We start from the raw sequence: 26,944 nt of genomic DNA, 5'->3' as shown, positions 1-26,944 counted from the left end.
AATTGTGAATTGTTTAATTTTTCTTTTTTTTTTAATGGTTTCTTAAAATCCAATCGAGTATGTACATCAACGCAAGGTGGCGCTAATGCAATAGAATAGAGTTTCTAGTTTTGCAGTTGTTAACGTAAGAAATTATGATGCGTGACTTTATACACTATATGAGAATGTCTAATTGTTGCCTTTATTTATTTTATTATTATTATTTTTTAATCTGCAATGTCATGCTGACATTCTTTTATAACTGAACACATGACTATTTTTTTTCTAGCTCTTATCAGCAGGACTAATACTCATTAGATATTCCGCATGCGCGCTCTCTATTGGACTGAAAAGCGTTCAGCGTGTTCGCCATTGCAGCGTTTAGCTGTCAATCACCGCCGTGAGTGGGTTGTTGTCGACAAGCGCCGCCCTCTTGAGGGCTGGCCCCGCCCACCTGCCTTTTCCTCTCGCGTAGCTGCGCGGGTGACGTCACATGCTCCAGCAATGATGGGCAGTCGAGCGAGCGCTGGTGAGTTCCTCTCTACACCAATAAAATCACAGAGTCCCGTCGTGTCATTTTAACAGGGAAGGAGGAAATTGTCTTAAAAAGAAATGTCTCTATAGTCGGTATTGTTACATCTTTTGCGCTCATATATAACGAGCCTGTTACAGCTCTTAAGTTTAGGCTTTAAATCCTGGTGTTTTTGTTTTTTTTTAGTAAAGAACACTATATGTAAGTAGCACGTTGTTATTCAGTGAGTGTGTTTGATTCTGCTGTTTACTAACGTCTGCATCTCTAACCAACTTTGTCATAGCATTTGATTTTAAATTCAGTCCAAGTAACTGTACGTTTAAAGCATTTGTTGTGAATGTGATGCATTGCATAAAATCATTAGCAAACTGTTATTCCAGTCAGTGTCAGGCTGAGCCCTGTAAATAAGGGATTGTGCTAATAACATTATGGTAAGTTGAGGCTGAGAGTGTGTTGTGGGAGCAAACACAAGCTTCATATGTCTGTCTTTCCTGTTTGCCACAGAGAGAGCACACACTACTACAGTCCCTGAACACAGTGGTAGGACTCTGTGTTTGTCATCCCAGTGTAGATATGTGATGTGACCTGTCAAATTACTAGACTAGTCAATTATAGAGCAGCTATAGTCAGTGTTTGTTTGTCTGTTCCTCAGAAGTGACTCAGCATTGGCACAATTATTGCTTGTGAAATACCTTTAAATGCAAATAATTTTTACACAGGTGGCATTTACTGTAGGTCCAGTTTGACGGCCATTTAGTAAACAAGCTTGCTTTGTGTTATTTGTTGATTATTGTGTTGCTTGTGTGATATTTGTTGACATGGTACTGTGTGTTTGGCAGCTTTAGTCAAAGTGCTCTTTGGAGAGTGTGTGAATCAATGTGCCAAATTTTACTGTAGTGATATACCAATTTATTTATTAATTTAGCCATTTTGAAGTTGGTGATTAACAGGTACGTTGTTACTTCGTCATTTGTAGAAATCTACTAAATGCCTTGTACAATTTCTACTATACTACTAAAATATTTTTAGGGAATTGTGAAAATAATGTATAAAAGTGCTCTTTTGTAAAATTTGCTGCCAATTTTATGCACTGTATAAATCTGCAATATTGATCTCTAGAGGTGTAAAGAGTACCTGAAAACCATACTTGAGTAAAAGTTTTGATACATTACATCAAAACTGACTCCACTACAAGTTACAAGTAACCAATTCTAATACGACTTGAGTAAAACCAGTGAAAATAAGAAACAATTGATTTGTAAGATGAGAAATCAAGTTTATTTTCTAAAATCAAAATAAAACACCTCAATAGTGCAATAAATCAAGGTCGACACGACAACCTTTTAAACGTCTACAAACTTTCAAGTCTCAGTTGCACAGAAAGGCCATAAGTAAACCAATATTCTTTCAAAACAGTCTTGTCAATATAGCAGATAAATAAAATAATGTTAAGTAAAATGTAATAGTCAAAGTCTACTGTATGTGCTGGTTTGAGCCTCATCACCAGCTGCGGTCATGACCTTATCTAATAAATCAAACACCTGCGATCAGAAACTACCTGATAATGCACTCACATTCACGTAAAGTATCCTTGTTGACAAGTTTTGGGGGAGTGAAGGCAAGATATAGTACCTTCAATGCCCTTAGAAGCCGATATCGCTTCTTTATATCAGAAAAAACTGCTGCAGGAAAAGTTAGCTGCCATGAAAAATGTAATTTGTAATTGCAATACTCATCACAAATGTAGTGGAGTAAAAAGTACATTTACTTGCTCAAAAATGTAGTCAAGTAGAGTGTAAAAGTTGCCAATATTTTTGATGCTCAGTACAAAGAAGCCAAAAAATATTACTCAAGTACAGTAACCAATTGCATTTACTCAATTACTTTACACCTCTGGATCTCTGTCTCTCAAAATAATTTTATAATTGCCCTGAAACATTTCACCCCAAAAGTATGTACATAACATGTAAAGCTTTTAGTTTTAGAAACATATTTTTATGTTATTTGTCATGTAGCATTACTTTTCTTAAGCAAAATTGTTTAATTTGCAATAATGACTTGAAATGATACTGTAATATAACTCCAGAAAGCTATAAAACCAAAAACACACATTTGATCTGACTGTATAAACTTAAGAACAACATGAGATTGAGCTCCTGTACTTTAATCTTTTCCTGACCTCTTGGCAGACAAGATGAGCACCCTTCCCCTCTCACGCTCAGAGGTGTTTGGGCAACTGAGGAAAGAATTACATGACGATGAGGAATTTCACCAATCCGATGTGCATATCTTCATCATCATGGGTGCTTCGGTGAGTCTCATTGTGTTTGTGTGTGTGTGTGCGTGTGTTTGTGACACATCAGGACACAAATGTGTATAATGACATGGGTATTACAAAAAGAGGTGACTTATGAAGACATTATCCCATGTCCCCACTTTTCAAAAGGCTTATAAATCATACACAATGCGTTTTTGTTAGAAAGTAAAAGTGTGCACAGTTTCCTGTGATGGGTAGGTTTAGGGGTAGGGTTGTTGTAGGGGGATAGAAAATACGGTTTGTACAGTATAAAAACCATTATGCCTATGTAATGTCCCCACAGTTCACAAAAACGAACCTGTGTGTGTGTGATATTTTAATATCTTTGTATCTACTAATGAGGAATTGACAGTGTCATCTGCAGCCTTGAATTGTCACTCATTTGGAACATTTTGCATCTATTGATTTAAAAAAAAAAAAAAAAAAAAGTGACTACATTTGCATACCTCAATGTTCAGATAGTAATCAGAATTTGGCAGTTTACTATTGAATCATATAAACAGTGCACTCCAATTGTCCGATTTAAGGCAATATTCTAATTTCCCCAAATTCCGATTCCCATCCCTAGGCTAATCAGAAAATTGTTGCATAAATGAGAGCTGCATGATTAATCATTAAAAGATCGCGATCTTGATTCAGACACCCACTATGTCTATTAAACCTTTGACAAAATCCTACCGGAACATGCATTGGCGCCGTCGCTGAGCCAGAGCGAACCGTTGTCATGTATAGGTATGAAATAGCTTCACGCTTCAGGTCTATTCAACCACACATTATCATTATTTCTTACAAATATTCAGATATCACAGAAGTACTGGGATAAGTTTATTGTTCCGATATAAACACTGACGTCTATGGAAGCGATAAATATCGAGCAAACCACCTTTTGAAAGTAACTTAGCACTTTAAACAAAGATTGTATCGATTACATTGTTACACCAGTAGGTGGCGACAAGTTAATGTTAAAAATGTATTTACCGTTGAATCATTCATTCAAGAGATTTGTTCAAAAACGCTGATTCATCCAGCAATAAAACAAGTGAAGTATTTATGAGCAAGTTATTGAATCCTTCATTCAAACCGATTTTTTTAAAAATAATTAAACATATTAAATAGACTACAGCAATTAGCTTTTTGTCAGAACCTCTGGTAAATTGTTATTTGTTTAGTTGTCCAGATTTATGGGAGAATTGTGATCTGTTTGCAAAAAAAAATAAAAAAATAAAAAAATCCGATTCTCAATTTATCCAGAATCGTGCAGCTCTAATGTAAAACACCTTATTATGAACATTTGCTGAAAGGAGATATATATGTGGACACAATTTTCCAGTTTGTAAAGCACACTGGAGGATGCATTACAACTGGCACAGGTGTGTGTACAGTTTCATCACCAGGTTTCATCACACTGGCCATGATTGCACATAGTTTGTGGAATGAGCGTTTCCAAATTCTGAAGCTATGTTCCCTTTTTGGAAACTATTCACAACTCTCTACCACCATTCCTTGCTTCTTTTTCTTTTCTTTTCTTTTCTTTTCTTTTCTTTTCTTTTCTTTTTCTTTTTTTCTTTTTCTTTTCTTTTTCTTTTCTTTTCTTTTCTTTTTCTTTTCTTTTTCTTTTTTTCTTTTCTTTTTCTTTTCTTTTTCTTTTCTTCTTTTTCTTTTTCTTTTTCTTTTCTTTTTCTTTTCTTTTTCTTTTCTTTTCTTTTTCTTTTCTTTTTCTTTTCTTTTTCTTTTTCTTTTTCTTTTTCTTTTTCTTTTTCTTTTTCTTTTTCTTTTCTTTTCTTTTCTTTTCTTTTCTGCTGAGTTACATATTACATGTTTATTAACAAATGCCTTTCCATTTCATGGCAATGTTTTCAGGCTTTTTTGAATGTGACAAGTAATGGGAGTCAGTCCTAATTAAAGTTGTAGTGAAAAACTATACCGGAAAATTCTGTTGCATGTATGCATATAAACATCGAATTCAGAATATAGACCTTAAACAAAATTTGATGTGCATGTAGACATATTCATTGAAATGATTGTCAACGTGGTCCAATTTGACCCAAATCCTACTAATTTATTGATTTATTTCATATTTCAAATTTTTCCTACTATGGTACTTTCTTTATTGCTTATGGTTTTATAGCACAGCCTGTTTACTGCTGGTCCAATAAAGGAAGAAAGTCTCAGATTCCTCTGAATGGCCTTGATGTTTTGTAGAAGGAAGTATAACTGAAATTAAGCAACAATGAAGGGATGTTACCAACACAGGCTTCTATTTATCATGTAGACAGAACAGGGCGGTTGAGTAATTCAACAGTTCAGTTCACAGCTTTTGGCCTCGAAAGGTGATTGGTCAAGTGTGGTGACAGAAGGTCTGTGATTGACTGGACATGACGAAAGACTGATCTAGACAGCCTTGATTAGGTTCAGCATGCATATAATACAAAACATGAAGAATAAGTGAAGTTTGCATTACACTAGGTCAAGCTTTTGCACTTCTCACTAGAGAGTGTTTTCTTTCATATTTTAGTGATGAAATTTAAACCCTCTTCCTCTTTTTTTGGTTAGCTTTTCCTTGTTCCTCCTTATTTTGTTCAACTTTTTAGTCTCATTTTGCGCAACTGCTTTGTGAAAAGATCTTTGTTACTGTTGGCTTTTCCTGTTCTTATTGTTTGGGTTTTTAAATAGGTGCTAGTGAGCTGGATTATGCAATATCACTCTCTGTCAGCACTTTTCTTTCAGTCGGTGTGGAGAGAGAGGTGAAAGAGCTGGCTTGTGTGTTTGGGATGAGGGTGGGGTTGGAAAGATGGTGGAGAGGCCAGATCTGGATCGTTGGTTGGAATGGGGTTGCACAGGTTTAAGGCATAAAACACTTCTATGACGTTTTTAAGTGTAAATAGTGTGAGTAGTGCGTTCACACTGAAAATTCCAAAAAGAAAAAGTGAACTTTAAATACCAGGATGATGCACTAAATTAATGGAAAAAACGAAGTGTGGAATGTTGGACACTTTATGCACTCAACTGTCGCAGCTTTACTTACGTAGTGGAGGGAAAGGGGCTGTCAGACTCCGATGTTAAAGGAACACTCCACTTTTTTTTGAAAATAGGCTCATTTTCCAACTCCCCTAGAGTTAAACAGTCGAGTTTTACCATTTTCAAATCCATTCAGCCGATCTCCGGGTCTGGCGGTACCACTTTTAGCATAGCTTAGCATAGTTCTCATTAAATCTGTTGAGACCGTTAGCATCTCGCTCAAAAATGACCAAAGATTTTCAATATTTTTCCTATTTAAAACTTGACTCTTCTGTTGTTACATCATGTTCTAAGACCGACGGAAAATGAAAAGTTGAGATTTTCTAGGCCGATATGGTTATCGGCCTAGAAAATCGCAACTTTTAATTTTCTGTCGGTCTTACAAAAGCAACATTAACTCAAATAAGCACTCGTTACAGCCGAGGTCTGCAGAAGAGCATCTCTGAACGTGCAACACATTGAACCTTAAAGCATATGAGCTACAGCAGCAGAAGACACACCGGTGCCACTCCTGTCAGCTGAGAACTGTAAACTAAGGCTACAATTCGAATGGACTTAACGAAATTTGACAATAGTAGACTGGGAAAATATCACCTGGTCTGATGAGACTTGATTTCTGCTGCAACATTCGGATGGTCGGGTCAGAATTTGGTATGAACAACATTTAAAGCATGGATCCATCCTGTGAGGGATATTATCTTGCCACACTTTGGGCCTCTTGGTATCAATTGAGCATTGTTTAAACACCACAGTCTACCTGAGGATTGTTGCTGACCATCTCCATCTCTTTATGACCACAATGTTTATCTTCTGATGGATACTTCCAGCAGGGTAACACACCATGTCACGAAGCTCAAATCATCTCAAACTGGATTCCTGAACATGTCAATGAGTTCATTAAACTCAAATGACCTCCACAGTCACCAGATCTCAATCCAATAGAACAGCTTTGGGATGTGGTGGAACGAGAGATTCAAATCATGGATGTACAGCCAACGATACATTGTTGATTTTGGATATATTGTGATGTTATAGATTCTCTCGATATTGTTAATGATTTAGATTTCCTCTCATATGATAAGACCTAATCAGGTGACCATTTCATATGACTAATTAATCATAGTTAAGAGGACTTTGAGCATGTCTGTTTTCCCCACCCTGATGAAGGCTTATTAGCTGCAACTCATTGGTGTGGTTGTATGTGATATTATTATTATTATTATTATTATTATTATTATTATTATTATTATTATTATTATTATTATTATTATTATTATTATTTTTTTTTTTTTTTTTTTTTTTTTTTTAATTATAAAGCCATGGGTAAATAGGGTTTTTACATTTTGTTAACCCAATTGTGCCTTGGCCTTTTTTTTTTTTTTTTTTTTTTTTTTTTTTTTTTTTATAAAGTTGACCTATACCCTATCCAAAGAGCACTGGGATATGAAGAATATACTTTTTTTTTTTTTTTTTTTTTTTTTTAAATTCTCTTTCATTTAAATATCCCCTGGGAGTCAGACCCATAGTCTCTGTCTTTCTAGTGGGTTGCTCTACTGTTTACACTACAGGATCACTGAGATTAATTAATTATTTATGAACAAACACATAACACTTTTTCTTTAGAAACACTGTAGTCACCATCAGAGCAAATGCATAGGGTTTATCTGACTGCTTGGTTTTTGTATGTTTGTTTTAGTATCATTAAGTTACAAACTCAGTGTGGATGGATTTTTGTCAAGTCACCATTACTATGTGCTTTACACCACAGCAAAGCAGCTGGAATGACTAAGAGATTAAATAGTGTTTATCAATTAATATCCCGCAATAATGCATATATAGATTGATGAGACTCTCCCACATTGCTGTAAATCAGCCAAGACAAACAGAATAGTGCTGTCTCACTGTGCACAGAGCTTTTCTCTTGTGTCTGAATGGGTGTGGAGCAGATCTGCTGAGATCACTGACCTTTGCATTTGAGAAGATTGAGTCACATGGAGCAGGGATGGGTTGACTGTTGTATTTGTTTTTTTAAAACAACATTTTATCTGTTCTTGTGTGTTTTATATTCATTATTTAATGTTATCTTTATATTCAGCTGTATTTGTGACATGAGTCATGGTGGTTCCACAGAAATTATGGCTGCATTTCAAAACGTATTGAGCTGCCAGCCTCAGTGGCATTTATGTGCTTTATAGGCATGTTCGGACAAGACTGTGATGGCCAAAACTGCTTTTTAGACAAGTTTAAAGGGGTCATGACATGGATTTTTTTTTATTTTATTTTTTTTAAAGAGGTTTGCTTATAACTATAGCTGCACGATTCTGGACGAATTGAGAATCAAAATAGAGATTGTTTCAAATAGAGATCACGATTCTCCCACGATTCTGAACAGGCAAGAAATGACTGCGGTGTATTTCAAATGTTTAATTAATTTGAATTAATTATTTTTAAAAATCGGTTTGCATTAATGATTCAATGACTCACTCATAAAGACTACATTAGTTTCATTACTGCATGAATCAGCGTTTTTGAATGAATCTTTTTCACTTGTCGCCACCTAGTGATTTAACGATGTTATTGATACAGTCGTTATTTGAAGTGCCAAGTTACTTTCAAAACGATTTGTTCTGTTTTGATCGCTACCATAGAATCCAAGCTATCCAAGATCTAAACTTTTATCCCAGTACGTCTGTGATTAATTTGAATATTTGTAACACAGAAATAATGATACTGTGTGGTTGAAAAGACTGTTTGTGAAGCTGTTTCATACCTGAGCTCTCTGGCTCAGTAACAGACCCAAATGGTCCGGATGATTTAAAGATTTAATAGACACAGTCGAATCGTTATCATTTAGGAATGAGGTGGTGTGGGTGTTCGAATTGAGATTGCAGTCTTTTAATGATGCAGCTCAACTTATAATATTAAGAGTTATTTCTTGCACTATATGTATGCAGACAAACAACTATTTTCAATCTTCATTCTGACCCTTTGTCTGAAATTATTAGTTTTTAAGGGGCAGTTCCTTTAAGGCTTGTCAGTAAACGGCCACTGTTTTGATTGACTAATGTCATTGCATAGGAAATGGTATCAACACCCACTCACTATTGCATTTTGAAAACATTATTTATATAAAAGTCATTTACAAACAAAGCATCATGAAATCATTTACATACGGTTTGTGATGCAGCTGCTGTCAGATCCAATACTGTTGACTGCGTCATCTTTCAAGAAAAGTTTATTTTTTTTCATTATATATCAATACAATCTGCAGTCAAATTCTAAGAACAAATGCATAAATCCTCCGACAGGACCCGGGACACTATTTAAAAAAATAAGTCTGTACAGAGAAGCAAATATGCTTTTAAAACAGGATAAAGCGAACGTTTTTTCACTTTTCCATTTGTCCTGTTGTCGACTCGAGCTCGTGGAGTAAGTCAGAATCTGAATGCACATCTGTATTTTGTATCCAGTGTAGACCGTGTTAATGATTATTATGGGTTCTGTTTGATTTTGACGTGATGTTCACATCTGGTGTAGACAGTGACCGAGTGCCAGTGGGCCAAATATATTTGCCTGCGTGATGTCACAAATCCCACAATATTCAAACAAGCTGTTTTTGGAGCTTGATCAAATAAAAGCTGCGTTTATGAGGAGAAGTTTTGAAATAGCTAGAAGCTATGAAACTAGGATTGGACTGTTTTAATGATTCAAAGAAGGAAAATTTGATTTCTCATGTTGTCAGACTCTCTGGTGTGATTGATCTAGTTTTGAAAATGTTGCAGTATGAAACCCTGTATAGTGAAGTGTGGCAGCTTTTGTGTAATTGAGCCTACTCTGATGTAACACGTGTTCTTTTTGTAGGGAGATCTTGCCAAAAAGAAAATCTACCCAACTTTGTGGTGAGTACTCTGACTTAACATGCCTTCATGCGTACTAGTATACATTTACTAGTATACTAGAGTTCATGAGTTTAGGGTCGGTATGTTTTTAAAGTAACTTATGCTCAACAAGGCTCCATTTATTCGATCAAAAATACAGAAAAACTGTAATATTGTGCAATGTTATTACACTTCAGTTTGAATATTTGAAACTAATTGAATATATTATAATTTATTCCTGTGATCGAAGCTGAATTTTCAGCATCATTACTCCAGTCTTCAGTGTCACATGATCCTTCAGAAATCATTGCAATATGCTGATTTGTTGCTCAAGAAACATTTCTTAATATCAAATGGTTGTGCTGCTTAATATATTTGTGGAAACTGTGAAACATTTTTTTAGGGTTCTTTGATGAATAGAAAGTTCAAAAGAACAAAGAATCTTTTTTCCTTTACCATCTCTTCTTATCAATTTAATGTCAATTTTAAATAACAATTTCTTAAAAAAAAAAAAATCATACTGACCCCAAACTTTTGAACAGTAGTGTATGTCTATTTATTTCTGTTTCTCTCTCTATAGGTGGTTGTTCAGAGACGGTCTTCTCCCCGAACAGACACATTTTGTGGGATTTGCTCGTTCTGATCTGACCGTGGATGCCATACGCACGGCCTGCATGCCCTACTTGAAGGTCACTGCTCAGAGAGTTATCTCCATGCACACTCTTGTCTGCTTACCGCATGTGTGTGTTCATATGGCCTCTGTTTTTCCTCCCTTCAGGTGGTAGACTCTGAGGCAGAGCGCCTCGCTGCGTTCTTCAGTCGAAACTCTTACATCAGCGGGAAGTATGTGGATGAATCCTCTTTCGGTAACCTGAACACTCACCTGCTGTCCCTGCCTGGAGGAGCTGAGGCCAACCGCCTCTTCTACCTGGCCCTGCCGCCCAGCGTCTACCATGATGTCACCAAGAACATCAAACATCAATGCATGAGCACCAAGTGAGAAACAAACTCATGCATGCTTTTGTTTCATTTTTGCTGTCATTGTTCTTAATACAAGGCAAGATGTGTCCAAAAAAAGGGTAGAAGTTGTGTTACAGACTTGAATAATACTTTTCTAGGGAGTCAAACCTACAATTTTGACCTGACTGACAACAATTTCCCGTATATTATCATTTGAAAGAAGCACCTGAGACATTTGTTGAATATCATAAAGAGTTGGCTAACAACTGCCTATAAAACCATAACAATTGCCTAACAATACCCAGAACACCTTAGCAACTATATAGCAACCCCCAAGTAACTACTCAGGGGTGTGTTTCCCAAAAGCATTGTTAGCCAACTATGGTCGCAAGTTCCGTTGTTACCAGCAAAGTTCAATGATTTGGTGTTTCCCCAAAAGTATGGTTCCAATGAACATTCACAAATAGCATCACAAGGTTGTGTGGTTGGTTGGAACGAAAGCTCTCGACCTGTGGTTAGAAGCATAGTTGCTTTTTGCATGATGTGAACTTGCATACTGTAGATCATGCTCTTCAGCAAAACAAGCAAGCTGAAATTCAGTACATTCTATAGCTTTCATTCCAAATATGTACAAATTCCATTCTACGTCTTTTAGTTTGTCAAGAGATTAAAGCCAAAGACTGTAGAATAACACAAGACGTGTCACTCGTATTGTTTTGAATCGGAGAAAGTGTAACGCGCAATAAGGCGGAATAAGTCCCGCCTTCTAAATAAGAGCCAATCGCTGACTGGTAAAGTCATCGCGTCACTTCAGCAGCCGTTAGAATCACCGGTTTCTATAGAAACAGTCAGACGCGCGCCTCCGAAAAGACGCGCATTTAGGTCTGCGCATGCGCATTAGCTTGATCCAGCCTGAAAAATAGTTTTTTTTTTTTTTTTTTTTCATGATTCAAGCATTTAGAAAATAAATCTATGAGCCGGTTGTTGTTTAATTTCATTGGTGATTTCAAATATGAAATTTAATCGTAAGGTTGGCGAACAGTTTTGGAGAATTTGATGTTTCCCCATTTAAAGAGATTGCATGATGCCCAGGATGCCCGAGAGGTGTTTCAAAGATGGCCTCTGAGTGAAATGACTTGTCTTAAAGGGACTTTGTTAAAGCGTAGTGCACATGTGCTGGGGGAACCCAGAAGTGACCTAAGAGGGAACCTGCAACTGAATGAAATATCTGGAAATAAAGCAAAACAATGGAGAACAAAAATAGCAAAGCAGTGTTCAGATGCCATGCTCGTTATTTACAGCAATAATTTTTGACGTTGGGATTGCTTGTTTGTGTTTAATAAAAAAAAAAAAGTTCAGTTTTTGGCAATTCATCACCTCGGAATTATAAGGTTCTATCTGACATTTAAGTCAAAATTTATTCTTATTCCCCGACAACTTATTTGCAATATGTGATGTTTTTTATATTGTGTACATTTTGGGACTTTTTTTTTTTTTTAAAGAAAACAATCCACAAAGGAGTATGGAATGCAGAAACTTTGAAGCTGAATATCTCAAAACTGCTCAGAATGCAGGTAGAACCCTTATGATTCCAAAGGTGGCGAAATGTAAAAAGGCCCTTTCACACCAAAAGTGAAATAAATAAGCCTCAGGCTGAAGGACATGCAGATTCACACTGCTACAGTAGAGGGCGCAGCTCAAACAAACCTTTCAGCTGTGCTGCCATTCTGGATTGCAGAAGAAAAAAGTTCAACACTCTTACTTCAGCAATATCTAAACTCATTATGGAAAGTATAAATAAATTGTCTGAATTGAATAATTGAAGGTCAGCTGCAAAGACATTGGTTAATAAAGTGAGATTAAATACATAAAGTATGTTTGTATTATTTAACATTTAATTATTACAGGTTTGTGTAATATAGTTTACATTTCACTGTTTTTATTCATTTTGAGGAATACCGAATTGTTTTTGTGCAAAAGAGATGCTCACATCTAGTCCGGAACTACAATAAGTGCTAAAATTACTAAAACTGAAATAAAGCTAAATAGAAATATTTAAAACAAAAACCAATAAAAATGACAAAAAGCACATAAAATGACAAAACCTTGAAAACTGAAAAAATAAAAAAAATACTATAGTAGTTCTAAAATATCATTGGCTACATATGAGATGTAGTTTCTGTTTAATTTTCTAAATTGAAGTGTATGCGGGTCGGTGCCAATAGCCTAGTGGTTAGTGTGCTGACATATGGCGCAAATGTGTTCACGGCGACCCGAGTTCAATTCCCGTCACAAGGTCCTTTGCCGACCATGGCCCCTCTCTCTATTTGGAGAGGACAGCAGAGAGCTGACAGGAAAGAATTGGGCATAAAGGCACAAAAAGCCCATAAATATAACTGCAGCATATTTCTTGTGTTTTCATGTTTGGTAGAGGCTGGAACAGGATCATCGTAGAGAAACCTTTTGGCCGTGACCTGCAGAGCTCAGAGGAGTTATCCAGTCATCTCTCTTCTCTCTTCACTGAGGAACAGATTTACCGGATAGACCATTACCTAGGCAAAGAGATGGTCCAGAACCTCATGGTCCTCAGGTGTGTCCTTTTTGCTTTCTCGTTGGGTCTGTTTATCATTCTCTTCATCCCTCTCTGCCTTCTGCTTTTCACTGGCTGTCACACACAGTTGTCATTTACGCATAATTAAGGGTTAAACTCCATAAGGAAGCTCTTCCTCTGTATCCGTGTCTCGTTAGTCATTGGTTTCTCTCCCATTTCCTTAAAGGTTTGGAAACCGGATATTTGGACCCATCTGGAACCGGGACAGTGTGGCATGTGTGGTTCTGACCTTCAAAGAGCCGTTTGGTACCCAGGGCCGAGGAGGATATTTTGACGATTTTGGAATCATTCGGTTAGATACGTTTCCTTGCTTAGAGATGATTGTGATATTTAACTAATGTTTAAACATGGGATATGAAAGGATAGTCTACCAAAGAAGCATTCTGCCATCATTTAACCTGTATGATTTTCTTCTATGGAACACAAAAGGAGACATTTTTTAAGTGAAGCACCATAAAAGTAGTCCATAAAAGAAACACAGATAAAATGCTCATTATTTCAAAGACATAAAAAAAAAATCCATTGCACTGTCTGTGCATGAGGATTCCCTTCAAAGGGTGGATTTTGATATTCTAATGAGCAAGCATGATTTGCAAATGAATGTATTCCTCTGTTTTCTGTCTCCAGTGATGTGATGCAGAACCACCTGCTGCAGATGCTCTCTCTGGTTGCCATGGAGAAGCCCGCATCCACCAGCTCTGATGATGTTAGAGATGAGAAGGTAACGAGCCAGTCAGCCAATGAACTGTGAACTTATCTGAATGATCCTGAATTTAGCCTTGAGGAACAAATAAATCAAATCTATCCATCCATCACCTCTGTCTTACATTTAATTATTAGCATAAAAGGTTGGTGGACAGAAGCAAGCATAAATTAAAGTCTTGGCTCCAAGATTGTTTCAGGATAATGTTCATTTTTGGTTTATACTTTGATTGATTTTTACAGATGTGTATTATTGAAAATTCTGATAATTATGTGTAATACCAAGGAATTTTTTTTTATTATTATTATTCATTTATTTCATGTTTTTTTGTTCTGTGGTTTGGTTTTTGTTTTGTTCTGGTTTGGGTTATTTGGTTTGGTTTGGATTTTGTGTGTTGTGTTGTTTTGTTGCTTTTTGGCTTCATTTTTGTTTTGTTGAGGACTTTTAACAGTGTGAAATATACTTGGGTTTTTCCCTGTCTGTGTGATTTTATAGTTTGTGTGTTCTTGGCATGAAGAAATGAGTGTTCATGAATTTTCCAACTGAACTGCTATGCTAAGATAAATGGGAATGATCTCGGATGTCTCTCTCTATGCATTATAGATTTCAGCCTGCCTGTGTTCTAATGCTCTCTGTGTCCCCCTACAGGTAAAGGTGCTGAAGTGCATTGAACCGGTCTCTCTCTCAGATGTGGTCTTGGGCCAGTATGTGGGAGATCCAGATGGAGAAGGAGAGGCTAAATTGGGTTATCTAGATGACCCAACTGTGCCTAAAGGCTCCACTCAGGCTACATTTGCCACAGCAGTGCTTTATGTAAAGAATGAACGCTGGGATGGTAAGTGATGCACGCTGCGTGTGCATCTGATCATGACATGTGTTAGTAAAGCTCAGAGTATGCGCTCAACAGAAGTAAAGCAATAACTAGCAAATATTTACAATCTGGCCAAAGACCTAAAATGTTGACCTTGCTGATACTGTATTTGACCTGTGACTCTTTCTGGAATTACGAGCAGCCTTTGAGCTGCTTTACTTACTCAAAGAGTACATTTGAAGCTTTACTAACACCTTGGTCTTGAAATGAAAATTGATTTTGGGCTTAAAATACAAAATTAACTTGAAACAGATATAGTACTGTTTAAATTTTTTTTTTTTTTTTTTTTTTTTATGTTTTTGAAAAGTCTTTTCTGCTCACCAAGGCTGAATTTATTTGATCAAAAATACAGTAAAAACAGCAACATTGTGGTATATTATTACAATTTAAAATAGCTGTTTTCTATTAAAATATATATTAAAATGTAATTTATACCTGTGGTGTAAAGCTGAATTTTCAGCATCATTACTCCAGTCTTTAGTGTCACATGATCCTTCAAATTACTCTAATATGATGATTTGAGAAGATTTTGTCACTTTTGGTCAAATAATGTGTCTTTGCTGAATAAAAGTATTATAAGTATATAAGTATCAGTAACAAAAAACAAACAAACCATAATGCCTTTTCAACAGAAATGTGTACTTGATAGTCTTTCTCTTCCTGAATGTGTTGATATTTCATTAAGCTCTCTCTCTCTCCAGGGGTTCCCTTCATCCTCAGGTGTGGAAAGGCTCTGAATGAGAGGAAGGCGGAGGTGAGGCTGCAGTTCACTGATGTTCCTGGAGACATCTTCGACTCTCAGTGCAGGCGGAACGAGTTGGTGGTCCGCGTGCAGCCCAACGAGGCCATCTATGCCAAGATGATGAGCAAGAAACCTGGAGTCTATTTCAGCCCTGAGGAGACAGAGCTGGACCTGACGTACCACAGCAGATACAGGGTAAAATAGACACCTTTGATACATCCATACTGTATGATTTGTCCTGTTAGGCCACTTTGGCCATCAAATATAGAAAATTTGTTAATTTATTAAAAAGCGTTTTCTCGTTTTCTACTTTATAAATGTGCTTTTCTCTGTTCTCTCTTTACAAAGGATGTTAAGCTGCCTGATGCTTATGAACGTCTGATTTTGGATGTCTTTTGTGGCAGTCAGATGCATTTTGTACGCAGGTGAGTATCTTTCTAGCTGCTGGATGTTTACATGCACCCAAATAATCTGTTAGCAGTTGGACTGATGGCTCAGTCGGACTGAAAAGCCTTCATGTAAAAGTAAACATTGTCTTAATTTATCAACAGTAGATCAATAAGCATTTGTTTGGTATAAATGTGCGGTGTTCATTGATTGTGAACTGCTCAAACCATGAGCCTGGAAAAAGTTTTTATATTTAAACATGCAGCGTGCACTCACAATTAAATAATCGCCTTTTGAAGTTTAATAATCACATTAAGCCATATCGCGATTCCTGTTTTCATGTACCATTTCGTATTTACAGTGGGCTCCAAACAAATAGGCCCCCTTGGTAAATATGAGCAAACGTGACTGTGAAAATGTGTTTTTGCAGTTATTATTTGAACTGTAAAGTTGTTTAAATTGTTATTTTATGGTTTGGATTTAACCATATGGTATTAATTTTATTCGTGCAGGTCTTAAAAAAGCCTTAAAGGGTTAGTTCACCCAAAAATGAAATTTCAGTCATTTATTACTCACCCTCGTTCCTGTAAGACCTTCGTTCATCTTCAGAACACAAATTAAAATATTTTTGATAAAATCCGATGGCTCAGTGAGGCCTGCATCGCCAGCAATAACACTTCCTTTTTCAGATACCCATAAAGTAGTTAGTGTGAGTTAAATAGTTCATGTGACTACAGTGGTTCAACCTTAATATTAATAAGCGACTAGAATACTTTTTGTGTGCCAAAAATATCATAATGGCGACTTTATTCCACAATATCTAGTGATGGGTGATTTCAAAACACTGCTTCATGAAGCTTCAAAGCTTTACGAATCTTTTGGTTTGAATCAGTGGTTCAGAGCGCCAATCAAACTGACAAAATCACATGACTTCAGTAAACAAGGCTTCGTTACACCGTGTTTTGAAACTTCAATATTTCACGTGACTTTGGTTTGATTCACTCTCCGAACCACTGATTTGAAACAAAAGATTCGTAAAGCTTCGAAGCTTCATGAAGCAGTGCTTTGAAATCACCCATCACTAGATATTGTTGAATAAAGTCCTTATTTTGTTATTTTTGGCACACAGAAAGTATTCTCGTCGCTTTATAATATTAAGGTTGAACCACTGTAGTCACATAATCTGTTTTAAATATGTCTTTAGTAGCTTTCTGGGCATTGAAAGTGTTAATTATCTTGTTGTCAATGGAGGCCTCACTGAGCCATTGGATTTCATCAAAAATATCTTAATTTGTGTTCTGAAGATGAACGAAGTCTTACGGCTGTGGAACGACATGAATAATGATGTGTGACATGAATGAGTAATGACAGAATTTTCATTTTGGGTAAACTATCCCTTTAAATTTGATTTTAAAAACCCTGTAGATACCGTGTTTGTTTGGAATACATTAATGCACATGTAAACCAACATAAAGAACCATTTCTGAATTTGACTTCTTTTATTAAAGTGACGAGTTGAGGGAAGCCTGGAGAATCTTCACTCCTCTTCTTCATCAGATAGAGACGGAGAAGACACCACCCATCAAATACAAATACGGGAGGTAAAACACGCTCATTTTTCTGACCGTAATTCTTCATGAAGTGACGGTGTAATGTATGTCATGTCTTCTCTGGCGCTCTCTCTCTTAGCCGAGGTCCTGCAGAGGCTGATGAGCTGGTGCAGAAGGTGGGCTTCCGCTACGAGGGCACATACAGATGGGTGAACCCACACAAACTGTGAAAGAACAGGACCACAGAGATGAGAGGAGCTGAAGCCTGTTTTTTTTTTTAAAAAAAGCAGCCCAAGAGGAGTGCCTGAGAAAAGACAGAGAAAAGGGCACTTTAAAAAAAATAAAAATAAAAATTTGAAGATGCACTCATTTAAAGAAGGACCAACAAACAAAAGATCAGCAATTACAATTTTCTTTATATGTTATGAATAATTACCTGCTTATTATGTTATATTATGCTTTATAGGACATTCCTCATTATTTCTTTCTATATTTCATAATTATTTTGTAATTTTGTTATGCAGTTAAGCAGCATTCAGATGTTCATATACTGCACTGTCATTCCCTGTGTTCACATGCTTTATTGTATAAGAACAACAAAGCGTCTGTTATGCATTCCTCTTTTCACAAGCAAGTCTTAACATTAAATGCTGCTCACATTTCAAAAGGCAGAAGGATGGTATAAAAATACAATCTACTAGTTGTCTTCATGCATTTTGTTGCAACTTTGGTTGAAAGCTTATTATTAATAATTATAATTGGACCACACAGAAGAAAAGTTCTAGAAAAATACAGCGATTAGGAATGGAAGGGAAATGGTGACTTTTGGTACAACTTAACAACGTGAATGTATGTGACATTTCACCATGTCTTAAGGCTCCCACTGATTGGCTGAAAGAGCCATGATTGTTTAGTCTTATTTAAGCAAATGTATTACATTCCACATCCCTCTGTTAATACTTTAATAGATGAGCTTTGATGTTCATCGTTACACCGCTCTCAAAACGTGAGTTTAGCTTGGGCATTGTCTCTTTCTGCTCATTATTGCTTTTGGTTTTGCACAAGTTAGACATTGAACCAGTGTCAAAAAACAGCTTTATATTAGCCTACATATGAGTTTTTGACAGCACTGAATTTCATCATCCTGTTAGGGTGCCTAAAACAACTTTTCTTTTGGTGATGCTTGAACATCTGTGAGCTATTTCACTTTTCTGTAAAAGTAATGCCCAATGTTTTCTATTTTATTATAATAGACGACTACTTTTACAATAAAGCATAGCTAAGATGCCTCACATGTGTGTCAGTGCTTCACTTTTTTCCATCTGGTCCTTTAAGTTCATATTGTCTTTATATGTTTTGGCCAGTTTCAGTAAAGCCATTGAGTGAGTAGCTTATCTGTTTTCTGCTTGAAGAAATATTCAGTTTGTACAGGTTCATGGTCATTGAAAACATGGGAATGGTAGGAAATATTAAAATTGTGGAGTCCAGCTCTGGAAAAGCAATGGGGATTTTAGTAATGCATGCAAATTTCTCTGGATCTGGTGATAATGGATTCTCAGAAAGATGAATCCTCCTTTCAATTGTTTTTTTTTGTTTTGTTTTGTTTGTTTTTCTTCATGGAAGCTTTTGTACACAAATAAGTATGTTTGTTTAAATCTTTTTTTTTTTTTTTTGTCATACACCCACATCAATAAATAAATAAAAACAGTAAACAAGAATGAGTGGAAAAGGAATGGAAATTCATTTGTCAAAAATTTGTTGAGCTTTGAAATCCATCAGGATGTGATAAAATACGTTTGCTCAAATACTTCTGTACTTTCTGTAATTTTTATTCATACATATGATTCTAAATAAACATAAATATAATTTATTAAAAACAAATAAAACAAGATATAAATATATATATTTTTCTCTAGAAACCTTGGTTTCGTGAACGTTTTTCAAGGACTTTTATTATAGTTATCACCGGAAGGAATTTACTATCTGAACATCCGTCTTCCGGTCATGGGCAACATGGTTGTGGAGGTGTAGCTGTGTCCATCTGCTTGCTTATTCGCTTCTATTGAAGAGTTTGAGTCAGTTTGACAGCTGTATTTATATCAAGTAATATATTTATCAAGCAGTCCAGCGGTCAAAATGAATATACGCAACGCACGGGTGAGTGAATGAAAGGACAGACAGACATTAAATCACATTTTGGGCATCAAATGCGCGTCACGAACGCTTGAAATTCAATACAGCGAGGCATTGAGTGCACATATTCAGTGTTAGTTATTTGTCTTTTTATTTCATCTACCTTTTGTATCTTATTGTGATGCTTTGCTACTTTTAAAGGGGCCGTGTTCTGTACTTTAGTACCATTTTTTCCCCCCCTACAGTCCACTTATATCAGTCAAGATTCCTGCACCAAAAACAGACATAATTTAGTTATACATTTCCATTTGCCAGCCTTTCTCTGAATATTGTAATGAAATGGGTGGATTTTGCTAATGCACTCTGTGTGAATGATTCAGTACTATTGCAGGAGACAGGTAGTGGATAGCTTGACTGACTGATTTTCTCTTTTTCATGTTTCCAGCCAGAGGATTTGATGAACATGCAGCACTGCAACCTGCTGTGTCTTCCAGAGAACTATCAGATGAAGTACTACTTCTACCACGGCCTGTCCTGGCCACAGGTTTGTGACCGACACTGATCTTTAAACAAACCCTAATTTCTATAGATTTGTACACAAACGGTGATGAGGTTTCCACCTCTGGCTTCTTGATTGTAATATTTGAAACATGCATTTTCTGTCAAGCTTCTGTGAAACAATATGTATTGTAAACTGTAATTGTAAAAAAAAAAAAAAAAAGCCTGAGTTGTATCCTCATGTTGAACTGCTGTGTTTGTTTTCTAGCTGTCATACATAGCAGAGGATGAGAACGGGAAGATAGTGGGATATGTTTTGGCAAAAATGTAAGTGTTGTTTTTCTTTATTGCTTTCATATAGTGAAATTTATAAGATGATAAATGTTGAACATTCTATCCCAGTTTATATGAAGTGTCTGGAATTCTATTAACTAACATTTAAATTGATCATTTGATACAATGCATTTTCTGTGTACGTACGTGTTTTAATGTTGTTCTTATATTTTAACCTGCATGTAATTACAGCTGTAATTACATCTATAATTACACTGTTAACCCTTCCCTTACACTTTAAAGGGATAGTTCACCCAAAAATGAAAGTCATCCCATGATTGACTCACCCTCAAGCCGTCCTAGGTGTATATGACTATCTTCTTGCAGACGAATACAATCGGAGATATATGTGACCCTGGACCACAAAACCAGTCATATGGGTACATTTTTTGAAAATGAGATTTATACATAATCTGAAAGCTGAAAATAAGCTTTCCATTGCCTTATGGTTTGTTTTTTAGACTGATATACAACTATTTGAAAATCTGGAATCTGAGGGTGCAAAAAAATCCAAATATTGAGAAAATCACCTTTTAAAATTGTCCAAATGAAGTCCTTAGCAATGCATGTCCACTCATAAAAATACATTTTTGATGCATTTACAGTAGGAAATTTACAAAATATCTTCATGTAATATGAGCTTTACTTAATATCCTAATGATTTTTTACATTAAAAAAATGATAATTTTGACCCATACAGTGTATTGTTGGCTATTGCTACAAATATACCCTAGCGACTTACGGCTGGTTTTGTGGTCCAGGGTCATATTTAAAAAATATCCTGTTTCTTCCAATTTTTAAAATGGTAATGAATGGGAGGCCTGTTTTGAAACCCAAAAAGGTGCATCCATCCATCATAACAATAATCCATACGGCCTTCTGAAGTGAAGCGATGCGTTTTTGTAAGAAAAATACCCATATTTAAAACTTTATTAACCATGATAACTAGCTTCCTGCAGACAGCCGTATGCATCAATTTGTGGCGGAAGAGTAACCTCTGATGCATGACGCATTGACGAACACGGAAAGCGTAGAGGATAGAGCAAAACAAAACACCGGTCACGAATTAGAAGTCTAAAACGAGACATTATAAAGAGAAATGTCGGAGGATTTTGATATAAGAGAAGAGGAGTGTGAGTTTGTTGCACAGCCCTATTTGTTTGAACCGCAAGAGGCATCTAAACTTAAGATACTCCAACATCCTGCGTCATACATCACATCACAGGTTACTCGTGGTGCAAGTCGACTTGCACAGCATGCGTACGGTCATCTGCCGGAAGCTATTTTAGATTATAACGTTTTAAATATGGATATTTTTCTTAGAAAAACCCACCGCTTCACTTCAGAAGGCCTTTATTAACCCATGGACCCGTATGGATTACTATTATGATGGATGGATGCATTATTGGGGGGCTTAAAAAAAAGCCCCCCCATTCACTACCATTATAAAGCTTGGGAGAGCCAAGATATTTAAGATAAGTATTATTTTATGTTAACTGTGTGTCTTCAATTCCAAAGGGAGGAGGATCCTGACGATGTGCCTCATGGACACATTACATCACTGGTTAGTGTTTGAAAACATTGGCTGTTATTTCGTGTCATTCGTGCTGATATTGTCTTTCATTCTGTCTGCATGTATAAACAAATCCACTGTTGTGTGTTAAAACAGGCCGTTAAACGCTCTCACAGGCGTCTTGGACTGGCTCAAAAACTGATGGATCAAGCCAGCAGAGCCATGATTGAAAACTTCAATGCCAAATATGTCTCTTTACATGTCAGGAAGAGGTAGGATCTACCAGCGCCTTCACTCTCGGTCATCAGAGATTTGCTGGAGTGATTTTTCTAACCGTGTTGCGGTTTGTATTTCAGTAACCGGGCCGCTCTTCACTTGTACTCAAACACGCTTAAGTTTCAGTGAGTATCACTTCTCTTTTTCTATTTCACTATATTTGTATTATGAATAAATTCTGACTCTCAATCAATGAATTTATTATAAATTTTACTTCATAAACTGCTAGATGGAGTGTATCAGAATGGAATAATTGCAGAGGGATGCAAGAATGCATTCTGTGTCAATGACCTTTTGTCAGAAACATGTCTTTCCCCGCCAGTAAGTTTCTCAAAAAAGCGACATTTTGAGCAAAAAGCTGAGAAAATCACATTTTTGTCAAAGACTACATCTGGATCAGATTCAGAACGATGATCAAAAAACAGATGGAGTAGATTGAGTCCATCAACATCCCCAAAACTTCCCAGTCCTTTACCTCTTCCTGGGTTGACATTTCATTCAGTAACTTTGGCAGTTTTGATTTATGTGTTGCTTAATGTTGATGATCACGTTATTTTACATATGCATCTGCTTACATATGCTATCACTTGTTTCTGCATCTTCTTCACCTGTGTTTTGATCAGGAGAACTCTTTCAGAAGATGCATAATAGCGCCCCCTACTTTTATAACAGAGAAAACACGGAAAGCCATAAACTTTCGAGCCATGAACTCATCAATGGTGTGGAAAGAATTAATTATCTGATAGTTTAAATATAATAAATAATTAGTGTGTTAAAATGACAGCACTAGAATAAACCGATTTTCAAGGCAGCCTGAGAAAATAGCACAGTTGCAGCCATCACAATTTATTATAGTGTATGAAAATGAACTATGATAAATTGCAGATAGATTCACATCAAAGGTGCAGTAAGCGATTTTCTGACAAACGCTGTTGAAAGTGGATCGCACCGAGCAGCACAACACATTTAAAGCCAATCAGGGGGCGTGTCCACACGTAAAGAGGGAAGGGAGGGAGTGAGCAAGAGGGAGATTTGAAGAAATACTGTAGAAAGAGAGATGACTGAGAGACATTACAAAAGCTGCTGCATTATATCATATTCATGCCAGATGTTTTCATCACTGTTCATACTGTGTTGCAGGATTAGTGAAGTAGAGCCCAAATATTATGCCGATGGAGAAGATGCTTATGCCATGAAGAGGAATCTCACACAGATGGCAGATGAGGTTTGTGGCATTGCAGTTATACATAATTATGTGATATCAAATACAGTTTAAAAATGTTCTTTTTTTCCCCCTAAATTTAAATTTCCCAAATTGTAACCTGACCCTCTACACCAGGGGTGTCAAACTCATTTTAGGTTGAGGACCGGATTGGAAAAAAATAACCATGTGCGGGCCGAATTAATAAAAAAATAAAATAATTGCATTAATATTAACCATATAAACAAGAAGTTTAATTTGCAAGAAAACTAGTACACTGCTCTTTAAAACTGCATGTTTTTACAGCGAACTGGTTGCAGATTTTTTTTTTTTTTAAAGCAAATGTACTATTTGTTGTTTATTTGTTCAAAAAAAAATGTGTAGTTCTTTGATATTACAGGCAAACACTGCATTTTTATCAGAATCCCAACAAAGATGTTATGCACATGAGCATGAGCAGTTGTTTTTAATTTAAATTATTGTATAATTTCAAGATTAACAGCAAAAACAGCATGGTCTGACTTTAGCTTTGTAAAATGATGCTACATAAGACACCTGCACAAAACAAAATCAGCAGACGGACTGAATAAAATGCGAATTCAAATCTCTGCCACGTACACACTGTAAGTTTCAAGAGTGACACAAGCATTTAAATGCGGGAGTGAATCCCCTAAATCATCGTTACATGTGTGTACGGAACACGACTCACTCTTGAAAATGCGATGATTGACAGCTTGGAAACCATAGCGACGTTCTGGCGTCTCTCGTGTTTGGTATCCATTATCGTGACCAAAGTATTATTAAAGTGACAAAACACTCGTTATTTTCAGCAATTTAACTAAACACACTAACACAGTCGACGGAGGCCTTGTGTTTTGTTTATGCTTGTATAGCCAATTTCACACAGTGCGCGGCACTCATTCTGTGTTGCCATGGTCACTCATTATAAGCTTGTTTAAGCTCTTCTCATAAAGCAAACTGGTTTATGGAGTTATTAAAGTGAGCAGACATGAATCGCGATTTTCAGCATAAAGTATTTGGATAGGCTTGTGCTTTCCCTGTGATTCGCCGCGCATAGCCTACACGAGAGATAAACATTACACCGGTGCACGTAAACGTCATTAACAACTAGTTGTTCAGTTCGGTTCCATACACACTGCATAGAATTTCTGTAAATGCGGATGTCACTACCTGTATTTTTCGGGAGTTAATACGGTTGTAGAATGCGGTTGTCACTCCCGTATTTTACTGAACTGTGTGTGTACAGAACGGTGAACTGACAACCGAATTTAGCTGCAGTGTGTACGTGGCCTCTGACAGTAGGTGGCGCTTATGGAACAACAGTGAAAAGGCGTTTCCATGGTTACCGCTATACACAAAGCAGCTGCATAAATAAATAAGCAACTACTTTTATATAGAGAAAAGCCATCAACTTTTATGAAGACAGTTCCCTTCAGAGATGCATTCATAACAACCCCAATTTAATATTTGTATTCTTCCTATTTTTCGCAGACAGTGAGCTTGTGCATGGTAGGCCTACTCTCCTCTTTGTGTCAGTATTCAGCATGTGCCTGTCCTGTTTACAGACATTGTAAATTTTCCACACAAATGAAATTTTGTGAAATTATTACAAAGCACTTTGTTTGCAAGCCCGGAATAAAGCTTGACCAAAATAAAACTGAAAAACTTTTGGATATATGATCAGTGGACTAGTGCATCTCTATTTCTTTATTATAGTTCAAATCATCCCCCTTTGTGGGCCGTATTCGGCCCGTGGGCTGTATGTTTAACACCCCTGCTCTACACCCATTGAACATACAGTATGAGGAAGAATAACACAGGCAAATTTTTTCTCATCTTCTGGAAACGACCAACACACATACTCCATTTCCCTCCACCTTGGATTTTCCCAACTGTTTGATTAGGACAAACATTAGTCATGGCTGCTGTATCAATGCTGAACTCAAAAGGGGTCTTGTCAATTTTTGAGCTGGTGGTTTTTCAATCAAAAATATGTATTTTTATCTCTGATAACAAGTTGCTCAATTATTGTTGGTGGTAAAGTGTTGGTCTAAAATGCAGTGGAAGAAATTAGACGTCTAAATTTGGTTCATGCATTTGAGTTGCACCTTCCACAGATTTTAAATTGGAAAGTTATACAAAGTTAAATTGGGTTCACATTCAAAAAGTAAAAAGCTAATAGTAGTTTTACTCTCACAAAAACACGTTTAACACATGACATTTACCAGTATTCCCTCCTATAGTCAGTGGCTGACCCTGGTAGAGACATGTTTACTTGTATAAAAAAGTTTTGGACTTGGCCCTGACTATGCAAAACACTAACTTTTCCTGTTGTGCAGTTGCAGAAACCAGGTGTTCGTCTGTGGGGCTCAGAGGCTCCGGCATCTCAGGACACATCTGTAACTGGCCTGGTGGAGAAGCTGACTGTGCAGGATGGAGAGAAGGAGGGAGATGGAGACAGCGGAGGAGAGAGTAAAGAAATGAGTGAGGTCAGCGAGGCCACGGAGAGCACAGACGTCAAAGACTCCTCGTCAGACTCTTAACTCACATCTCTGTCTGTTCACACCCATTATATAGGTTTCAAATCAATTTACAGTGTTTATATGCTCTGATGGTTTTATTTTCAGAATACAGGAATGTGACCTTGTAAAAGTGGTTCACAATGATGAAATGACTTGTAAGGAGATTTGTCAATAAAATTGGAGAGTAAACATATGTGGTGGTGTCATTATTCTGGCAAAAAATTTTTGATTGATGTGAAAGTTACGGCTAATGGCCTTTTCAGACAGGACGCGGAATGTGCTGCGCTGGCTGCTGGGTTCAGCATAGCCCTTCGGATACAAATGATTTACGCTACGCTGGCCAGAGCAAAGTAGGCGGAGTTTTCTAAACTTTTAGCGGGAGTTCAGTACGTCTAGTCATCTGATGCCCCGTTTCTATTGGCCGCGTAGGTAATCGTCACAGAGCGCAGCGGCGAAAGTTGAACTATTTTGAACTTTGACTGCGGTGTGCACGCAAGCTCTTCAATGGTGTGCGCTTTAGTCAATGCAGTGCAAGCCATTGAAATAAATGGGTTTCATAGCACAGTGGTGCCACTGTCATGTCCTGGGTGAAAGGGCCTTGATGCTTTTTAGTTAAAAGCAAGAAAGGCCTATTTTACCTCTGTAATCTGAACCACTCAGTGTTGCCAATTTAGTGATTGTCACTAGATTTAGTGACTTCCCTTTTGAAACTTTTTTTCAAAAGTTTAGGGACAAACCTTATCTAGATTCTTATTTTGCCCACTGATCTATTTTTAATATTTATATAGATCAATGAATTCTAGTGACATTTAGCTACCAGTTTTGGCTAGTTTAAATTGAAAGCAGTTGGCAAAGCTGGAGGCAGTAGTAAAAACTAGTGCTGCTTGTTGGTTGGTTAT

At 36.7% G+C, this 26,944-nt stretch overlaps 2 protein-coding genes across 5 annotated transcripts; both read left to right on the top strand.

Annotated features, from left to right (window-relative positions):
* The first annotated feature begins 483 nt into the window (after positions 1-483).
* On the top strand, positions 484-19,277 carry g6pd (glucose-6-phosphate dehydrogenase). 3 transcript variants are annotated; one of them, XM_067370908.1, is made up of 13 exons: positions 484-508; positions 2,701-2,822; positions 9,708-9,745; positions 10,305-10,413; positions 10,503-10,720; positions 13,116-13,274; positions 13,462-13,587; positions 13,923-14,016; positions 14,647-14,833; positions 15,571-15,806; positions 15,960-16,036; positions 17,507-17,599; positions 17,688-19,277. In XM_067370908.1, exons 1-13 carry the CDS (start codon positions 484-486, stop codon positions 17,776-17,778), a joined length of 1,575 nt encoding a protein of 524 aa, XP_067227009.1. In that variant the 3' UTR covers positions 17,779-19,277. The 3 variants fall into 3 exon arrangements, with proteins under 3 accessions (XP_067227009.1, XP_067227010.1, XP_067227011.1); XM_067370909.1 differs by lacking the exon at positions 484-508 and adding an exon at positions 547-712; XM_067370910.1 differs by lacking the exon at positions 484-508 and adding an exon at positions 724-1,051.
* Positions 19,278-19,546: 269 nt separating this feature from the next.
* On the top strand, positions 19,547-26,229 carry naa10 (N-alpha-acetyltransferase 10, NatA catalytic subuni). Of its 2 annotated transcripts, XM_067370783.1 has the most exons (9): positions 19,547-19,705; positions 20,127-20,225; positions 20,448-20,506; positions 20,756-20,815; positions 22,031-22,076; positions 22,182-22,297; positions 22,382-22,426; positions 23,442-23,526; positions 25,863-26,229. In XM_067370783.1, the coding sequence occupies exons 1-9, from the start codon at positions 19,685-19,687 to the stop codon at positions 26,064-26,066; spliced, it is 735 nt and encodes a 244-aa protein (XP_067226884.1). In that variant the 5' UTR covers positions 19,547-19,684; the 3' UTR covers positions 26,067-26,229. The 2 variants fall into 2 exon arrangements, with proteins under 2 accessions (XP_067226884.1, XP_067226885.1); XM_067370784.1 differs by lacking the exon at positions 20,756-20,815.
* Positions 26,230-26,944: the final 715 nt, after the last annotated feature.

Source organism: Chanodichthys erythropterus, chromosome 20 (assembly GCF_024489055.1).
Source record: "Chanodichthys erythropterus isolate Z2021 chromosome 20, ASM2448905v1, whole genome shotgun sequence".
In the NCBI taxonomy this organism is placed as follows: Eukaryota; Metazoa; Chordata; class Actinopteri; order Cypriniformes; family Xenocyprididae; genus Chanodichthys; species Chanodichthys erythropterus.
Note: the sequence above shows the minus strand (reverse complement) of the source record. Positions and strands in the feature narration are given on the sequence as shown.